The sequence below is a fragment of the Rhamphochromis longiceps genome, linkage group LG12, assembly GCF_057381845.1.
Source record: "Rhamphochromis longiceps isolate RC_006_pf linkage group LG12, R_longiceps_female_GT1.1, whole genome shotgun sequence".
In the NCBI taxonomy this organism is placed as follows: domain Eukaryota; kingdom Metazoa; phylum Chordata; class Actinopteri; order Cichliformes; family Cichlidae; genus Rhamphochromis; species Rhamphochromis longiceps.
The window spans coordinates 16,595,877-16,615,593 of NC_140568.1; the positions used below are offsets into that span (position 1 = coordinate 16,595,877).

At 39.5% G+C, this 19,717-nt stretch overlaps 1 protein-coding gene across 1 annotated transcript in view; it reads right to left on the minus strand.

The window, feature by feature from the left end:
- Positions 1-19,717, minus strand: part of LOC146657120 (multiple epidermal growth factor-like domains protein 9) — a 41,993-nt gene that overhangs the window by 3,365 nt on the left and 18,911 nt on the right. The window contains exons 3-4 of the mRNA XM_085424972.1: positions 11,873-12,012; positions 6,715-6,864 (exon numbers count right to left, since the gene is read on the minus strand). Coding sequence (XP_085281098.1) covers positions 6,715-6,864; positions 11,873-12,012 — 290 coding nt within the window. The remainder of the gene's footprint in view (positions 1-6,714; positions 6,865-11,872; positions 12,013-19,717) is intronic.

Below are 19,717 nucleotides of genomic sequence, written 5' to 3' on the forward strand. Positions count from 1 at the left end.
TCATATCTCCAGAGGAGGGTGTGATTTTCCCTGTTTGTCCTGTGCAACTCAGTGAAAACACAGAGTGCTTATGCCTCAGCCAGGCCCACTATGAAGTACTCTGAAAAGGTTTTACATTTTTTTAGTGTTTTTTTTTTTTTAAATTCTGGGTTAAAAAAAACAACAGTGATTTGTTTAAAGCTCAGTAATAGCTTGTATTCAACCAGAATTTACATGAACACTGTTCATCTGCAACAAGTGCATGTCAAATGTCAGCTTTCTCCTAGCCTTGAGCCACTGGTCACATGACATCTTCTGGCACGTCAAACAGAGACTGCAGTACTGAAGTGCACTCCCTTCAACAGCGTTGTGTCACCAAGACACCACCGTCATTGGCCTCATTCAGGATGGTGATGAGTCTGCATACCGGCAGGAAGTTGAGGTACTCTGGTGCAGTCAGCACAACCTGGAGCTGAACGCTCTTAAGACTGTAGAGATGACAGTGGACTTCAGGAGACATCCCTCAACTCTGCTCCCCCTCACCATATCAGACAGCCCTGTGTCGACAGTGAAGATCTTCAAGTTCCTGGGTACCACCATCTCCCAGGACATGAAGTGGGAGACCAACATCAACTCCATCCTCAAAAAGACCCAGCAGAGGATGTACTTCCTGAGACAACTGGGGAAGTACAGTCTTCCATAGGAGCTGCTAATCCAGTTCTACACTGCAGTCACAGTCTGGTATGGTGCAGCCACTAAACAGGACAGGAGCAGACTGCAGCAGACTGTACGGGCAGCAGAAAGGATCATCGGTGTCCCCCTGCCCTCCATCCAGGACCTGTACCTCTCAAGAACCAGAAAATGGTCAGGGAAAATCATCACAGACCCCTCACACCCTGGACACATACTTTTTGACCTGCTGCCCTCTGGCAGACGGCACAGAAGCCTGCAGACCAGGACCATCTGACATAGGAGCAGTTTCTTTCCCCTTGCCATCTCCCTTCTAAACGGTTGACCTGTCGCACTGCTCCCACTGCCAGACTGCAACTGCACTTTATGTGCATTCTGTAGTATTCATTCCACCTCATTTAATTTCTGTCATCCTGTATACTATGTATATAAGTTTAGATTGGTTATTTATAGTTGGTTTACACAGCTTTGTGTATGTATGTGTATGCATGTATAATGTATATATCGACACGTGTGTGTGTGTGTGTGTGTGTGTGTGTGTGTGTGTGTGTGTGTGTGTGTGTGTGTGTGTGTGTGTGTGTGTGTGTGATTTACATTGCTGTGCTTGAGAGTCACCATCTACCGGAACCAAATTCCTTGATTGTGTCTGCACATATACATGGCCAATAAACACGATTCTGATTCTGAAGTAAACATGGTGGCAGCCTTGATGATTAATCAAACCAAATGATCAACGCCTTATTTGAACAAGTAAATCAAGTCTGAATTGGATAAATTTCTTATCTGCCAAATGATTAGAATTCTTATTTTGTAATAAGTATTCAGTTTTAGATTTTAATTACAAGTAATATTATTTTAAGCTAAGTATGTGTTACACTGCCCAAAGGGCTCCAATGTTTGGCTAACCAGCCTTTGCTTTTAAAGGGTTAATCTGTCTGCAGTAGGAGGATTTTTGCCATATGACTTAGAGGTGGGAATCATCCCCATGACACAAAATTATCACAATAATTCATTCAAAATGTGGTATTGTGATTTTGAACATTTAGTGATATGCTTAGTGTTGCAATTTATTACCTTTTGTCAACTACAAATTGTCAAAGTCAAACCTTTCCAGTATCTTTTTTAATTAATAAAAGTTATCTCATGTCAGTTATCTTTTTGGCTGCAAAATGACATCAAGCATATAATATGGGCAGAAATCTGTGACATTTTCAAACCATAAATTCAATTTCAAATTAGACTAATTCAAATTCAGTTTCTGATGGCACAGATTTCTGTCCATAATACAACGCTGCCAGTAAAAACCGCCATAATTGCCATAAGACAAAAATCAGTCAAGTCTGCAATCAGTCTGAAATTGAACTTGAATCCCCTCGAGTTGTGCTTATTGAGAGACTCATACAGACTGATGACAACATGTTGGCAATCTGTTTGCATTTATAAATTAAACAGCAAGTATTTGCAAACTTTCAACAATCTGTCAGAGAGTTATTTCAGTCAGTCCAAGAGAATATGAGAACAACATAGGTAACTATCACTGAAGAATTCATAGTAAGACCAGTGGTCATCCTGAGGCATCTTAATTGGCGCCATTAAAAACTAAGGAGCAGCGTTGCTCCTTCTCAGCCACTGCTTGTCCAACTCTGGAACAACTCTGGTCTAAGTTATAATTAAACTAATTTAAGTGACTGAATTGTATCACAATACATTATGCTGCTAACAAAGCTTTGTCTCTTTGAGAGCATATGCACAAGCTAATGTGTGCTAATGTAAAGCTAGCCAAGAACGGAGACTGATGCTCAAGCCCAGTGCACGCTGACCCCAGCCCTGAACTTCAACAGACAACAGGGATGTGCAGTCTTCCAGAATAGTAGTGTTTCTATTTCTATTTCTACATGTTTCTACAGTAGAACATTGAGGTGATTACCTTGGAGTCTTTTTTGGCCCATTTTCAACTTCTCTTTGTGTATCTGATGTAACTGACCAAGCCTGCAAAATTACTTTTACACACATGCGTGTGCAACAGACAAAACACAACATCAAGATGGTGGGGATTGGAGGATTGTGTTATTTACCTGGTAGAGGGGAGTTTTTAACACATCATATAGCAAACATTTACTTCAATCTAAAGGGGTTAGACAGGTTAGTAGTGAATATTCCACCAATATAGGTAAAAAGTTTTTGCAACATGAACAATATGGCAAACGGTCCCATTGTTTTCCCCTTTTCAACACAAGCTGACAAGCCTGCAGTTCCATTTTACTGGTTCCCAGATTGCTCTTCTCATCAAAACACTGTTGCTGTCCAAAGAATAACAGGTTCCAACTTTCTTATAACAAAGACTGGTTTCTGGCACAGAACCACAGAATGTGTGCTCCAAAACTAGGAGCCACTGATTTTCTTCTGACAGAACTTAGTTCTGCACTGCTCAAAGTTCTGCTCTGAAACTTGTTGAAAAGTGTGTGTGTCAACATGTTGGTGGTGGAAAATAAGTAAAGAAAAGAACCATCAGTTTGGTTCTTAAATGTTCTTTTTATTTCTTTGACGCAATCTGATTCTGCAGTGGGATAAATCTCACTGATACCTGAGCTACTAAACCTTACTGTTCGAGCTTTGATTTGATGTGTAAAACTGAACAGCAAAAACTGGGTCATTGAGCAGGGGGTGAAGGCACACAATTTGGCTATGAGAAGTTGAGAACTCGTATAAATAATGTGTGTGACACTGCAGCATAGTAGACCATTCCCTCTCCAGTCGTCAGCACAGGAGAGCTGTTGGCATTGAATGATTTAAGCACAGATAGCTGCCTTCCAGTGGCCTAGATGTTGGTCTCCATCTACTGTAGTTACACGGCTGTGTTGATTTCCAGCAAAACTAAGGAAGGCACATCTGATAAGGTTGATTTAACCTCTGCTGGAGGTTTAAAGGCAGTCGCCTGCTGGGTTATACAACCAAAAGAAACAGGAGCTGCTTTGCAAGCGAAAAGTGCAAAGCACTCCTCTTTCCAACAGCACACACATACACACATTTGAGTGGTACTGTTAGGCAGGCAGGTCCCACATACACAATTATATAACACAAGACGATTTAAACAAATGAGTCAAAATATCTGATGAAGCTTAGAATAAACTGAAATACCCTGACTGTTCTATACCACTGGGTAAAGACACAATCATACATGGATGATTTAATATGTGTGACCCACATTCTGAACTGGTGCAATGCTCCATTTCACCTCTCCGAGTGTCAGTACAGAGGATATTCATTTACTGCAACAGGCCACATCAGCACATTTAGGAAGCATCTGCCCCTCACAGTGGAGCCATGATACTGCATTGTGGCATCTTCTCACTTGTCACTGTTGCCGGGGCAACCTATACAGGGAGGCTGATCTCTTTCCAGTTCTAGTCTTGAGTCTGTGAGATCCTCGACAGCTGTGCACCACTAACATGAGAGCACCTCACCCTGTGAACCATCCCAAGCATATTTCAAGCTGTCTAAATAGAGGACATGATGATGCCCATCCCCCTGCTCCAGTCTGCTGCTGCCTGGGTGGCGCTGAAATGGCCCAGCTGTGAACATGCCGTCCCAGCTACGCTCTGCCTGGTTCATGTCCCATCCCCTCCCTCCCACATTTTGTAACCTCTGCTATGGCCCCTGGCAGTGGCAACCCTGATCCGCCAGTCTAAGTGCATCTATACATGGCTGTTGCCATGCAGGCCACCACCAATAGTGGTGGAGGGCATATCAAGATGTAGCAAAGCTGTGTGCCCCAAAAGGGGGAAGGGCAAGGTGATAGAAGACAATAAGCAGTAGAAAGCGAGGCCAGTGATGCAATGCTGAACGCAAACCTCCAAAGGCAGTTTGCAGAAAGGGTTATGGTGCAGTTCAACAAGGATGAGCTGTGATGTCTGAAGCACACAAACTCACACCATGAGAGACTCATCACTTGCACAGCACATGTAGCAAGGTTCCTGGTCATATTTTATTTAACGCCTGGAATGAAGTTCAGGCAATTTGAAGGTAACTGCCAAATTCCCTTGTTTGGTGGACAGCACAGTATCTTATTTGAAATTAAATAACTGCATTTCAAAACTGCAGTATTCTGCAGGTTCATCACATGCAAACTGGTCTGCCTTGCATTTGCTTTAGTTTCAGCTGATTCTTAACTTAAGTATATCTAAGGAAGTATATCTATGCATGTTCTTTCATAGGATGGAGCCTATCCCAGCTGTCTTAGGGCGAGAGGCAGGCTACACCCTGTACAGGTCGCCAGTTGCAGGGCTAACACATAGACACCAACAACACTTTGCCCTCACATTCGCACCTATGGGCAATTTAGAGTTTCCAGTTAACCTATTCCCACTAACTGCATGTCTTTGGACTGTGGAAGGAAGCCAGAGTACCCGGAGAGAACCCACGCAATTAAACCTATTTACAACAATTTGAAAAGGTGTGTTTTTTAAACTTCAAAACAATAGCAATTGAAAGGCTTTCTTTACTGACATATTGATGCCAAGCTCATCTTTGGTCCATGATTTTTTCTCTATTACATATATATGTTATTTATGTTATGTGTTTCTCACTCACCAAATGTTAAATTTTGATTTTTTTTACTCAAGAAAATTGAAGGTGATTGCACATTGATATGGGACATGTGATACACCATTTTATCATTTCAAACATTGTTGTTGACCAGATGCTAATCTTCTTTTTTTTTTTTTTAAACTACTTCCTTGCGATGAAATTAAAGGAAGAATTGAGGTAGTCTGAGAATGTTATAGAGACTGTAGTTCAACTCAGATGTCAGCTCCACAGAGACCTCCAGGAGGTTGTGGAAGTAGGGCAGCAGCAGCCTGAGGTGAAAGAAGTGGGAACTAGAGTGCTGGTCTTTGTCTGGAAACGTCGAAAAGACTGTGGTTTACAGTTGAAAAGTTATCAGAAAAGCGCAAAGGAAATAATTGATACTCAATTTCCAAAAAAGTTGTTTTTGCAAGTCAGTTAAATCCCACATATAAATAAAAATAATACAAAAAGAACATATCTAATGTTGTGACTTGCAACCATGTTGGCATTTAAAAAAATACTGCATTTTAACACACATATCAGTAAAATTCAAGAAATGTTGCAATACACTTGGTGAAATATACACAAATAATAAGATCAGTTAATTACACGACTGGATATAGAAAAAAGCAGCAGATAACAATAGGGAGAGAATTATCACTTTTCATAGATGGTATGTTTCCAAACTGTTCAGCAATTTTTGAAATCATTATAATTTCAGAAAAATAAGCCATGCTAATGTAATATCTTAAAGGACTGAAAGAATCCTAAAATGACAATGTGAGTGACTCATCTTTGAGCAGTGAAGCAGCACTGTATTTAATGGTACAGTCACAGGGTGCAAAGCAGTGGCTGCACAGTGAGAAACATGCTGCTGTTATCATATTCAAAATGAGTTTATATCTGGAATAAACTTTCTCAGTTTCAATATGTTGCCTTTGAAATAATAGTTTTCTTTCAAATGTACAGTGGATTGCAAATCACTGGATTCTCTTTATACTTTACATTTTATGCGGTGTTGTGAATAGGCAGATCCAGGAACAGGACCAGACCTTGAAAGGCTCATTTTAATTTCACTCCATTCAAAATCTGCCAACAAACACAAGGTATGTATGCAGTATATGTGGTATTATATGTAGTTTGCTTTTTAGGTTATCTAACATTTGGCTGCTGGTTGCTTATCTACATAATTTCTCTGATGTCACCTTCTTTCCTTTTCATTACATCTCCCTTTGACTGCATTTCTCTTTTTAGTTTGTATAACCAGCCAACAGTAGACACCATGATGTCATTCCGAGTTATTTTCAGCAATAACAGCTTGAAGGTGGAAAATGCTTTCCAAGACATCATCACTGTCAGGTTTTTATGTCATAAATCCCAGGATTAATGGAGTATAAAGCCAGGAGGCCAGATCTGCTTAATCACTGCAACAAGCCATTGGATGAGCACTAAATGCCTGACATGTGAACAAGTGCTCACCAGTGTGACAGGTGCCATTGGAGGTGGAGTTAGAGCAGGGGCATGGCACACAGGCTTCGGTCAGGGCAGCTCCAGGACTGCGGTAAAAACCAGGCTTGCAGTTCTCACAGTTCAATCCATGGGTGTTGCCCTCGCAGTTCAGACACACTCCTGAAAGGTAGAACAAAGGTCACAAGATTAGCTGTTATTCTTTCTTGATCTGCTTATGACAGAAAACGAAAGTAGTTGGTTATATAACAATGTAATCTGACGACATTTTAAAAATCTAAAGCAAAGTTTTTTAAGACCTTTTTAAGACACTCAACAAATGTGAGTTACACTCTCAGTCGGAGGAACTCTCATTTATACAGTTTTAAATATAAAGCAATACTCAGATTGGTGCCTTCCTATATATGTTCCCTGTTTGCAATGCAACATGCTGGTAATTTCTCCGTCCACAAGGTTACTTGTTGCTTTCTGTTGTACTTGCATGAACTGAACTTGGCAAAAAGAGCTTTTGTGCAGAATGACTGGAAAATGACAGAATTCATTTCATCAAGTGCTTTAAAGCAAAACTAAGAATCCTTCAGACCAATTCCAAAACATGAAATGGTTTCAATTTTAATTGAATATTAAATTAATTAATTAATTTGTTTGTGTGTGTTGTTATGGCGTGTGTTTTATTGTATAATTTTTGTAATTGTGAGATAGTTGCTGGTGGCATCTTGGCCAGGTATCCCTTAAAAAGAGTTCTTTAATCTCAATAAATGTTAATTACAAAAAATTAACACAGAACTATACTAAAATCTTTTATTATATTTGGGTTTTCATAAACAAGCAACTACTAGTGCAAAACAATGCAAAAAGTCTTGAAGCAGAGTGTATTTGATGTTTTTGTTAATACATAGCAGTAAAATGTCTTTGGATTCTGGACTGGTGGTCAGACAAAAAAATACATATTTTTTAATAGTTTTCACTGTTTACCATCAGGGTGAGGAGTAAGAGTCATGATTCCTATTTTTTTTAAACATACCATCAAACCATTATTCGCTCTTACAGGAACCTCATTTAATGTCTATCAGGAAATAGCCAAATAATCTATTAGAGCTTCCTTGGGTTGACATACTTAACCACATTCTAAAACATATCAAATGGCTGTGAGGACAAAGCAACAACTATGCTGAGACCGCTTAAGGTAACAGTTGCAATTTCACCAAATGTGCAGCTAATATTGCTGAATGCCAACTAGCATGCTAATATCGCTGAACTGCGAGCTACCAAACAGACAGTAAACCCTGTTTGAAGTTGATTCCATGACCTAATTCATCAAAACTCTTGGATGTGATCTGGCTATTGGAACTCACTGGCTAGCCTATTGCCATTTAGAGTTTTAAGTAATATAATGTAATAGCGAAATGGTGAATTTGGTTTAAGGTTTAAGATAATCTGGCACATTGCAAAGCAATCACCTTGCACTACATGCAGGCAGCCAGGTGGGCCAAAGAGAAATACTTTTAGAATGCTTTGAGCATGTTAACAGGAATGGATTTTTAACTTTCATGTTACTATATATACTTAATCATTCAATAAAAACCACAGCTCACTTCAGGATGAAGTATGTCGAGGTTATATTGAACTCCAAGGTAACATCCTGGCCTGTTACAACATACCAATCCTGGATTGACCAATTGCTTTAATGTAATCGCATTATATTTATTAGGCTTGCAATATATCCAAATCAGTCTAATAGATGCCAGGGTTAACAGGACACCGGTAGAAAATACAGGTACTGGGGAACTTGTTTTAGTCTTTCTTTTAGGATGCCTGGGTCGTTGACCCAGGGTTTTGAATTTATTATATTATTTATCATTTCTAATCTTGGGTTTCTTTGTTAGAGTTCTCTTTTATGGTTTATGTCTCTGTGCATCCTTAGTTGCTGTCTCCCCTGTCTGTGATATCCCCATGTCCAGTCAGTGTCTGTGTCTGTCCTGGTCCCACGTCTCTGTTCCCTCTGTTGTAGTGCCTGCGTGTGAGTCTGTGTCTTTAGTTCAGTCTGTGTTATGTTTCCTGTTTTATTTTGAAGGTCCATGTCTGATGTTAATGTATCTGGTTTCGCTTCCCCTTGTCTCGTTAGGCCTGATTTGCCCCAGCTGTGTTTCCCTCCTGTTACCCATTCCCTGATTGCTCCCTCTGTGTATTTAAGCCCTGTGTTTCTCTGTGTCCGTGTTGTGATCTACCCTCATTTATGCTGTGTGTTCTGGCTGCCTGCTTATGTAAGTTCATTTGGATTTTTGTTACGTTTTGCCATCCAGCATTAAAAGCTGAGTTTTGAAATACACTTTTGCCTGCCGTGAGTCTGCACTTTGGGTCCACTACTCCTGCCTGCACACAGCGACACCTGACACTTTCCAGCCTTGTAATACCTGCAAGTCTCTTTTAGGCAGCTAAATAAAATCCAGGATGCTATGCCTGAAAAGGTGGGTACAGCTTTATTGCTCACCTATAGAACTTTCTTTCCCAAATAGGAAGCATTTCAGAAGTAGATGATTTAAAAAACAAAAAATATTTTTGCACTCTGCAAAAATGTTAATAATGTTACAAAGGCTGTGCAACTGCACCTTTAACACACCAACCAAGAAACAAGTTTTATTTATTTATATATAAATAGATCAGTCATGTCGACAGATATGATTAGGACAGATATGACTGATAGGTGTGGATGTGGGATTAATACAGTTTTTAGACTACATAAAGAAAGTGCAGTTGTTTTGAATGTTCAGTGAGACCAGGGAAGGACTGCATAAATACCAGTTCATTTGCATGTTGTGTTTACCTCTTCACTACAACATGCTCTGTCTTTCAACTTTACTCTCCTTCGTACCTTTATTTTCATTTAATGTTTATCTACAGATAACATTTAAATTTTACTGAAAACATATAAAGCAGGCTTTAAAACACTTGTTGGAAATACTTAATGTGGGTTGTTGCATTCAAGGAGATGTCCATGCTAATTCTCACTTTAGCATAACTGCATATTTTTCACCTTTTTTTTTTTTAAATTTAAAGAATTTTCAAAACATACTCTTTGCTTCAGTGCTTTATTTAAGAAAAAGAATCCCAGATTAAAGGCATTGTTATTCTTGTAAATATCTGTGACGGCAATCACCACTATTGTGCTGTTTGGAGTTGAGCTTCGATGTTTGTTTGAACTGTTTTGCCTCTATGAGCTCTGACAAAGGTTATGTAGATGTGACTCAGTCTGCCTACAGGCTTATGCCATATCGTTGTGTAACCAGGATTTCAGCCATCACCACACAGAGGTTAAATTACTGTTTAAAGAAGAAGACAGAAAAGTGAATATCTAAATGCAACGACAGCTTGTTTCCAGTTCAGAGACACCAATTTATAAGCAGAATTTAATATGTTAAAGTATTATGAAATTTGAATGTATGTTTTAAGGTTCAGAGAGAGAGATTCTAGTGAAACATCATCTTGTTTACTTATCCCTGCATTAGATACTTTTAAGGTTGAAAATAATGTGTTTATGAGACAGTGTTTGGGATACTGCCTAATTTGCATTTGTGCAAGGAGTTCCTGTGTGAGCAGCCTTAGGGAGAAGCCACAATCGCTCTTTAAAGGGAGCTGTCAAACCTGAGCTATGGCAATCCATAGCACTATGAACACTGAGCCCAAGTGAAGGCTAAAGAGCTCCATCTGCGCCTGCATTATAATGCAAAGACATATGCCGTCTAAAACTGCTACACACATGCCCCACCCACACACACTGCCCCCTGTGCAGTTCCTCCTTTTCGGGGTTGTCACTAGCCAGTGATTTCTAAGTCTCAAGGCCTGACTGCTGGGAAGCGAGCAGCAATCCTCCTTTACATTTGAAGAAGGTGCAAACTCTCAAGAACACAAACCGAACTGGAATTGCACCCTAGTGTTTAACTTGCTTCTCGGGTTGCTGAGACCACAGACTACAGCAAATATTTACTTCAAGGAAGTAAAGTGGGGGAGTTTTGTGCTGCCAAAGATTAATTAAACTCGGCATTAGACTGTTCTCTGGGTATGCGATCAAGGTGTTACTGTAACCTGGACAAATCCAACATTTGAATTTAAAGAGTTTTGAGTATTTAATCAGCAAAGACTGGACAATTTGCACTGCCTTTCTTATGCAATGCCAATGAACAAAACAGTGCATGTTGAAAACGCTGCTTCTTTCATTCCAAGCTCTAACAGATTGGTGTTGTCCATGTCAGGGTTCTCAAGAAAAAGCCCAATGCAAAAGCATCCAACTGAAATTGACTGACAGTCAACTTTGGGATTTGCTTGTCTTCGCCTTGCTCAAGGACACTTTGACCCTACAACTAGTAGGTGTAGCTGATCAGTGTTTAAGCTTCAACTCTATTACCTGGAGTCTCTGAGCTGGACTTGTTCGCTGCCTTTTGGAGCGTTTCAATTGAATCATCTGACAAATAACACAAGCTGGTGTATGCTACAGACCGCCAAAGAAGTCTGCGCCTTTATTGAGTGAAATTGTAGTTGCTAGCAATAACATTGCTCCAACACAGTTTACTACTGGCTCTGAAAATCCACTCTGACAGCCAAAAACCAACGAGTGATGTCATGAATTTGGGGTTAAACCATCACAAGATTTATATACATAAATATCAGTTCCATTTACAAATACAGGTTATCTGTTGTCATTATTAGTAATAGTCAGTACTGGTATCATAAAAAAAATATATTTTGTTTTTATGATGATTATAATTTTAAGTGAAGTTTCCATGTAAAATGAAGTAGGATAAAAAGCAGAGAGTAAAAGTTGTCCTCTAAAATGAAGCTGATTGTTTTCTTGGACTTATTGAGAAAAATGATTAAAAAAAAAAAAAAATCAGTCTCTGATAACAAATTACTTCAAAAAGGAAAGTGCTTCCAAATAATATTTATTGGAGTCAGTTTGTCTAAACAAAAGCTCTTATTTTGGAATCAGATTGTGCGGATTTGCAGGATTTTCTGTTTACAAGGCAGATGCTTTCACTAACTAAGCTACTGTGGCTCTTCACAGCTGACTCAGACAATCCTGAATAATGAAAAATTACAAAACAAAATAGGTTAGGTTTTAGTGACAATGAAAATGAGATCATTGAACTGCAGCGTTTGTCCTCAGCTGACTCACCGGACTGCGGATGGCAGTAGTTGGTGTGGTTGTTACACTGGCAAGGCCGACAGCCAGTGCTACTGAAGTCGAAGAAACCCGGGTAGCAGTCATCACACTTCGGTCCATACACTCCTGATTTGCACACACATGTCCCTGAACTGTGGGGGCAGAACAGAAGACAAAAATCAATACCCAGTGGATCAAATACAGTCGCAGAAAGCATTTCAGTGGACCATAACACCATGGCAGCATGTCAATGAGGTACTCTGTGTGTGTGTCTGTGTGTTTGGTTTTAACAAAAGGTTTCCCTCCACGCCTTGATTAATTACATGAGGTGATTTATTAGTGGCAAATGTGGTAAGAAATCATGTAAAGTAATTATATACTGGACAAAGCTATCTGGTGCTGCTGAGTAGCATATAAAGCCGGATTACAAACAAAGGTAGCTTATTAGTGGACCTCCCAGCATGCACTTTTTTGAGAGTGGTTACCTTTGATGAAAAATACACATTGTGCAAATGTATATTTATTACATACAAAGGTAGCATAAATCAAGGTTCACGGTTCTATTTCTTGAATGCTGAAAACAAGCAACTCTTAAGCAGCTCTTATGTTTAAAAATATTAACAGCAGACATTTGAGATGTTTTAAAGAATACTGTGATCTTTGTCTGTCAGGTTATGAAACGTCAGAGCATCGAGAATCAAGGCTTTTATTGGCCACATTTTCTTTACATAACTGAGAATGATTGCTTTCAGCTGAGAAAATCTCATTGTATAAAACATCTCCAAGAATCCTCCAGCAAACTTAAATCCAATTACATCTGAGTTCTTCAGCCATAACACACTCGCAACTGAGTTATTTCACATGATAATGTGTCTTTCATAGATCAGACCTTTGCTCTCATTATGCTGTGTTAAAAATAGCAAATGCTCATTAATACAGTGTGAGTGTCAAGAAGAGATTTTGTTTTTCTCTCTCATCCACCGCTCACTGGAGGTAAATTCCTTGGAAGAGAACAATGCTAAATCGAGCCCGATCAGCTCTTAAACCCAGACAATGGACTCAAAAATGTAATCTTGGGACAATGACTTCAAAACAATTGAAGCAAATCACAAGTGACTCGAAGCACTTTCCATGAATGTGTGCGTGGGTCTTCATACAAACAAGGCTTTGTTAAAACAACTGCACTTAATGCAAATGAAGAGGCCCATAGCGATGCTTAGTGAGGCGTGGGCACTGTTGAAGACGAGGCTGGGAGATCAACAGTCCTCGATCCTCTGGCTACAACACACACACAAACATCAGGCACTAACAAAAAGTATCAGCGTGATACATCATGACCCTAATACAAGCAAGTGAAAGATATAATGTCCAGCTGCCAAAGGAAAAAATAAAAACACGATACAAAAAAACAGATTTATTTAAAATTGCCATTTATTACTAAACAGAAAGATACTTTGCTCATCAAAAAATGACAGAAAATGTAAAGGGATTTGTTTTTACAATAGCCAAATTATTTGTGTTAGATTAGATTACGTTCATTGCCATTCTAAACAAAAAAAAGTTCTTTTTTTTTTTCTTTAAGTGATTATAAACGAGTGTGTGGGGCTTATAGAAACTAGACTTTTGAAAACTGATTCAACATGAATTTTGTGAACCTGGAAAACTAACTAAACTAAAACACAAATTATTGGGGCAATATTATTTGTCTGTCTTTATCTGTTAGTTTGGTCAAACTTTTAGCTTGCAACTTTCCTGATGAGTCAGCGATGTGTGTTTGTAATCGAGATTCTACTTTGGCAAAATCAGCATGTGGTCAGAGAGCGAGGATACGCCTAATATGGTCATCTTAAGAATACCCCGTGTTTACACCTTCTGTTTGTGAGAAGCAGGTAATATGAAAACTGCTTGTAAAGTTAGGGGGGTAGGAGCTAGAGTTTTGTTTTTAAATGTGCTGAAACTTCCATATTTTATTGAGAAGAAAACGACTTGTAATGTTCTATCATTCAACTCTAACATTCACTCTGCATCAGGATCTGCGGTTGAGTGTACTTGAAAGCTGACTTTTGATCAAATGTGCAGCATCCCAGTAAGGCCAGATGGTCCACTGGCTTTGATTCCTTACTTTTCCTTGTATAAAATACAACCTTTCACCTTTGGCTAATTATACATGTGTATTTCTCTAAGAGGAAAAAATAAAAGAAAGATGTCAAACAAAAAACACTATACAGCATGCAGCTGCCTGAAATGAACACTAAAACATTTTTTAAGTATGCTATAATAAATAGCCATCTGTACAGTAATAAATACTACAAGGGACATCAGCTGGAAAATCAGCTAAACTAACATGATGCATTTTTCCTTTAAAGCACCGACATGTTTCTGCTCCAGCTGCCTGGCAGTCAGTCACACACTGACCTGTGGCAATGCAATGCAATCTGTCATCAGTTTCTAGTGATCCTTCCTCTGTGTGGAGCTCTAAATAAAGACTCATTTACTAAGAGCTGTGCTGTCTTAGGTGCAGCCTGCAAATCCAACAGGCCCTGTGTTGCTTTGTCTCTCCTTTTAAAATACCTCTAATTCGGCGTTTTTCCTTTGGGGATCTTTTGTGGAATAACTACAACAGGTCTGAAAACCTCCAGGCCTTTATAAAGAGTTTTAACTTGGCTGGAAATTTAAATAAAGCTTTCAACAGACAAACTGTAATGCCAAAATATAATACTTCAATTGAAAGGTAATAGCCTATAGTCCCTGAAAATCGGTTTATAAAACATGTGGATAAAATAAAACCCAGCCTTCCCCCTAGATGGGTTCTACCAGAGGTTGATTCGTTCTGCTGTTATTTCTGCCCATTTAAAAGAAATAATTAAATTTAAATACATTCCTGGAGGGTTCTCTTGGGTGCTAAAAACTTTGATTGTGCCCACATTTTAGTATATAGGAAATGCTCTGCCCAAAAGAGTTCTGCTGGATTCAAATCATTACTTTTGGATCATGATCACACCAAAATAATCCTCTGCTACAAACTGGGAGTCTTGCCATCAGCCAGTGTTTTGGCAGACTCTCAGTGCTGCTGTTCATAAATGTCATATCCCTGCTACCTTCACATATTCAGCTCATTTCAACACACTTCCTCCTCCTTGCTTTAGTGCTGGGACTTCTCAGTTAATATGGTAGTCCTGGCCTGACTGATGTTAAACATCCTGGATCCTGTCAGAGGCAAATAAATATGTCACCAGTGACTGATTTATAATCAGAAAGCTTCTTCTTGCAAAGTTTATTCTTGTATTTCCCTCTTTTGACTGATAAAGGCCACCATTATGCAATGCCCCTTACACTGTCAGAACTGTCACATAAATTCTGATTTAACCTCAAACACTTTGCATGGTGTAACATACAGAGGACAGCAGATTTGATCTGATCTGTATTACTGTGGCTCATTCTATACTCCTACTGTTGCAACTATGTTTCCAATGATTCCTAGCAAGAGCTTTCTAATTCATATAACAATCGTCTGGTGATTAATGGTGAAAATGTGTTAGGATAACAGGATAAAACAAGTGTCAACATTTTGGTTACAGTTAACACAGAATTCTACACTGTGGTCTATATTTTGATCACAATCTTTCTGAAGTGGTTATTCTGAAGAGTTATCTTATCTTAATGCAGCTTTACTAATGACTTTACATTGACGTGGTATTGCACAGCGATGCAGCCCGTCTGTTTGTCTACTGTAGCTTCATCTAATCTATAGGAACTCATAGGTTTGAACTAGGCTTTAAATGTTTACGTTGCGTCTCAGTGGTCCTGCTTGTGAGATTATGAAGACCCTCTCTTTGTCTTCTGTGGCCAGAAGGAGGGGGTTTGTTATTGTTTTGATGTAGTTTCATGGCCCCGTGCTGGCCAAGCTGCTCTGCGTCAGATCTGTGTGTTAAGTAGGTCAGTATAACATAAGCGACAAAGCTTAACCCCATTCTGCTGCTGCTGCCACGCCAGCGCTGCCCCATTGGCTGCTCCTGTGTTGGATCAGGCCAAATGTCCTCTCTGTAACGGGGACGTTGACAGTTCAGTTAGCCACAAGGTTCAGTAAAAATAAACAAGGAAGTACACTAAGCAGGTTTAGTTGCTTTTCTGGTTGAGCAGTGAAATGCTCAAAGGGTGTGTTAACCAAAAGCAGAGCCAGATCTCCCTTTGCCGTCTTAGCCTTTCATCTGTATGAACGTGTCCAAATATTCCATGTTATAGCAGGGCTTAGCGCGTCTGGTTTTACGTTCACTTCCCACGATCATGAAAACAAAACAAAAACAAGGGGGAAGAAAAGGTTCTCTTTTTTTAATGTAACATGCTCACATTTTTCTAGCACTTGGCAAAGTCATCTAGACTACAAGTCATATTTAACCATCGTTTATTTAGCACTTAATTCAATTTTAGCACTCTACCTCAAACCAAAGCCAATTTACATTCTCCAATTAACTTAAGATGACCATGTCTTTAAACGCTTGGAGGAAGCAGGAATGCCTGAGGTACTAAAACCACAAAACAAAGATCACTAACAGGCTCTTGTTTTGTCTTGTAAATTTGGGGCACCCCATCACTTGCCTGTATAGCAGCTCCTCTCCTTACAAGCCCAAACTCACTCAGTATTTAGTTTAGTCTGTGCTAAGATCATTGAATCAGCAGGATCTACACAGGGGGAGCAGAACAGCTTTAATGATTGCAGGGTTCCTTTTTTGGGAATCTCTAATGGTTTCTCACCCCAGTCATCTTCTGCAGTGCCCTGAGGTCTCGATTGGAAGTCAGCACTCCTAAGCTTTCTGTCTAGCTAACAGACAGGTCAACACAGGCACGCAAACCTGCTGTTGCATGTGTTTTCTTATTGGCACTCAAACAACCTGCAGTAGAGCTGCCGGGTAGCAGGGACTAGCAGCTGCCCTTATGAGGGGGGATTACACTCAGAAACTATCCTGTGCCTAACTACTGACTTTACAGACGCAATATTCTGCTTTTCAGGGTTTTCCTTAAATATTTTATACACCTTTTTGTGCATTCAACAGGTCAGCAAAGTGCAAAGGGAGTTCTTCTCTCCTCCAGTAAAGCCTGCTGCTGAACTCTCTCAAATTTCATGCTGACAACCTAGGCTTTTCCCCTGCTACTTATCAAGGTCACCATGTAAAGTTAGGCATGCTCTCAAACACAGAAAAAGCAGCTGCCTCAAAGGCCACCATTTTTAATTTACTAGCTACAGTCACTTTTGCTAAGTTTAAATCTAAAAATGTGTAAAGAAAATTGAATACCCATTGGACTGAGCCAGCTTAAAACTGCAATATGTGAAGAATACTATGGTTGCAATGAAATTCATCTCTCAAATGGTAATACCATTATAGGAAAACATTATTTGTGTACCTAATTAAATTAGCTAAAGGATTCTTTAAAGACATTTTAACCAAAACTTTCAATGTGCATTACCTTTAAGCCTTTAAGCTACCTGATATAAAACACTGAATAAATGTAGTCCGGAAAAAGACTTTTGCATTTTCTGCGTCATTTCTAATAATACTGTTCGCCACTGAAATATCACAATCGGTGCAGAGTAATGCTAGATGAACAGCAAAAATGCCTCCAGTGACCTGACATAGACACAGAAACATCTGTAGCCAAAATCAATATTTCATTACAGACTGTGGTGCTTTTTGACACAGTAATGGTAAAAAAAAAAAAAAAAAAAAATCCTTATAGACATTGCCCACAGGATCTGACCCACATACACTACTGATGCTTGTGTTCTGACAGATGCAAGATGATATTAAAGCTCTTTTGTCAAAGACTGGCCTGACCTAACCCAACAAACTGGGTAACAGTGTGTGTCCACTTTACATCACATGATTTGCAGACAGACAGAATGCAAGATCATGAGAGAGCAAAAGAGGGGAATCTCATTAAGGTTGTTAAGAAGACTGAGCAAGGACAGAGTTACAAATGTCACTCGGCTTTAAACAGTCGCCAGCCCTGAGAGAATTCTATTAGAGTGGGTAATAGAGAAGCTTAGTGTCCTAGGACAGGGTCAGTAATGATCACATATTTATATGTCCGCATACAACAGCTGCTGGTGAGTTATTTAGTTAATATTAACATAAACAGGTTTGACAAGTTCCTCATTCTCACACAGCAAAGCACAGACTGCTATCCAGTACCGTACAGTGCTTAAAACAGTTATTTCCTTTATTTCTTTGTGTTCAAAAGGGGAAGGAAATCTAGCTAAACAGTTATTATTTAAACTAGTATAAGTCCAAAATTTCACTATTGGTGAATAGTGAAATGCATACCGAAATACCTGTGAAACACATTTGTATTTGCTAGACTACCTAGCTAATAACTGATAAGGTAATAATATCAGCTGAAAATATTGTTTAACTGATCAGTCAGGCTCAAACTGAAATTAACATGGTCCTATTAACACTAAAGAGGACCTATTCTGCTCCATATTTAGGTTTGGTTTATTCATGGGTCAAAATAACTGCCACTGCCATAAGAGAGCAGAGAGCAGGAGGGTGGAGTATTCAGTGTGCAATGGTATTTAGGGAAGTGATAAATCAATTCACATGAACGTCACAAAGGTTTAAAAAGCAGAACACTTCCCTGAAACAAGATGCACATCATCCTCATTACTTCTTCACAGCTGTAGATTTCCAGTAAAAATAAAAATAAGGAAATACTTTCTTAAGTAAGCACTATTCTACTAAACTACTGAAGGCAACCACCTATGTTACTATAGAATAATCCCATCTTGTAGTGGGTCTTAGTTAGGGATGGGTATTGTTTAGGTTTTATCCGATACCGGTGCCAAACCGGTACTTTTGAAATGGTGCCGGTGCTTAAACGGTGCTCGAACCGGTGCTTAAAGAATGGAGAACAAACTTTGTCCAAAAACCTCTTATGTTTTTATTTTTAGCAGTCTCTTTTTTCTACAGAATGTTAATCATTAGCTTTTTCTGTTGATACAATATACCTCCTTTGGTTGGAACTGGTGCTACACTGGCAGGGCTAGGGCCAGGACTCTCCTCTTCGGGTTAATGGGGGATGTTGCTAACTCCGGGTCCGATAACAGGCATCACACCCACAGTAGATGTGCTCGGTGTGAGATCTTGCAGCAAGCTATCAAATACGGTGCATTTCTTGGCTTTTAAAAAAACGCTATGCGTCGCCAGGTGTTTCATCAGATTCGAGGTGTTACCTACTTTGCGCAGTATCACCTTAAAGCACTTGTTGCAGGCTGCTGAGTTTGCATCTTTTGCTGTGAAGTACAGCCAGACTTTTGACCGCTTCGCCTTGGGCATTTTTAATCTGTAGCTCTGCTCTAAAAGAACGTACGTGCCTGGGCCCGCTTACTATTCTTGGAAAGTTAAAATGATTGGCTAGAATCCAAAGTGTATGACATCTCAGGGGAAAGAAAAGCACCGAAATAAAGCACCGAAATGTGCGCTGCTTTTCGGTCTGGTTACCACCGTTTATGTCAGAACCGGTGCCATAATGGCGCTGGATATCGGTACCCATCCCTAGTCTTAGTGCAGGACAACAGGTTCCTGTCATTTTAGCTCCTCTGCCTATCAAGCTATCCTGTCTTTAATAAGAAAACTTTGATTGGTTACCCAATCAAACAGGTATTTGTAGCTGTCCTTGAGGTCTACAATGTTACTTTCTGGTAGTTCGATCCCCTCAGTTCTGACTACCTTCCCTCTCTTTGTTGCCATCTGACTACACTTCTCCAATCCAAATGACATTCCAATGTCATAGCTGTATATCCTGGTGGTGTGGATCAGTGAACGGATGTCTTGTTCACTCTTGGCATACAACTTGATGTCA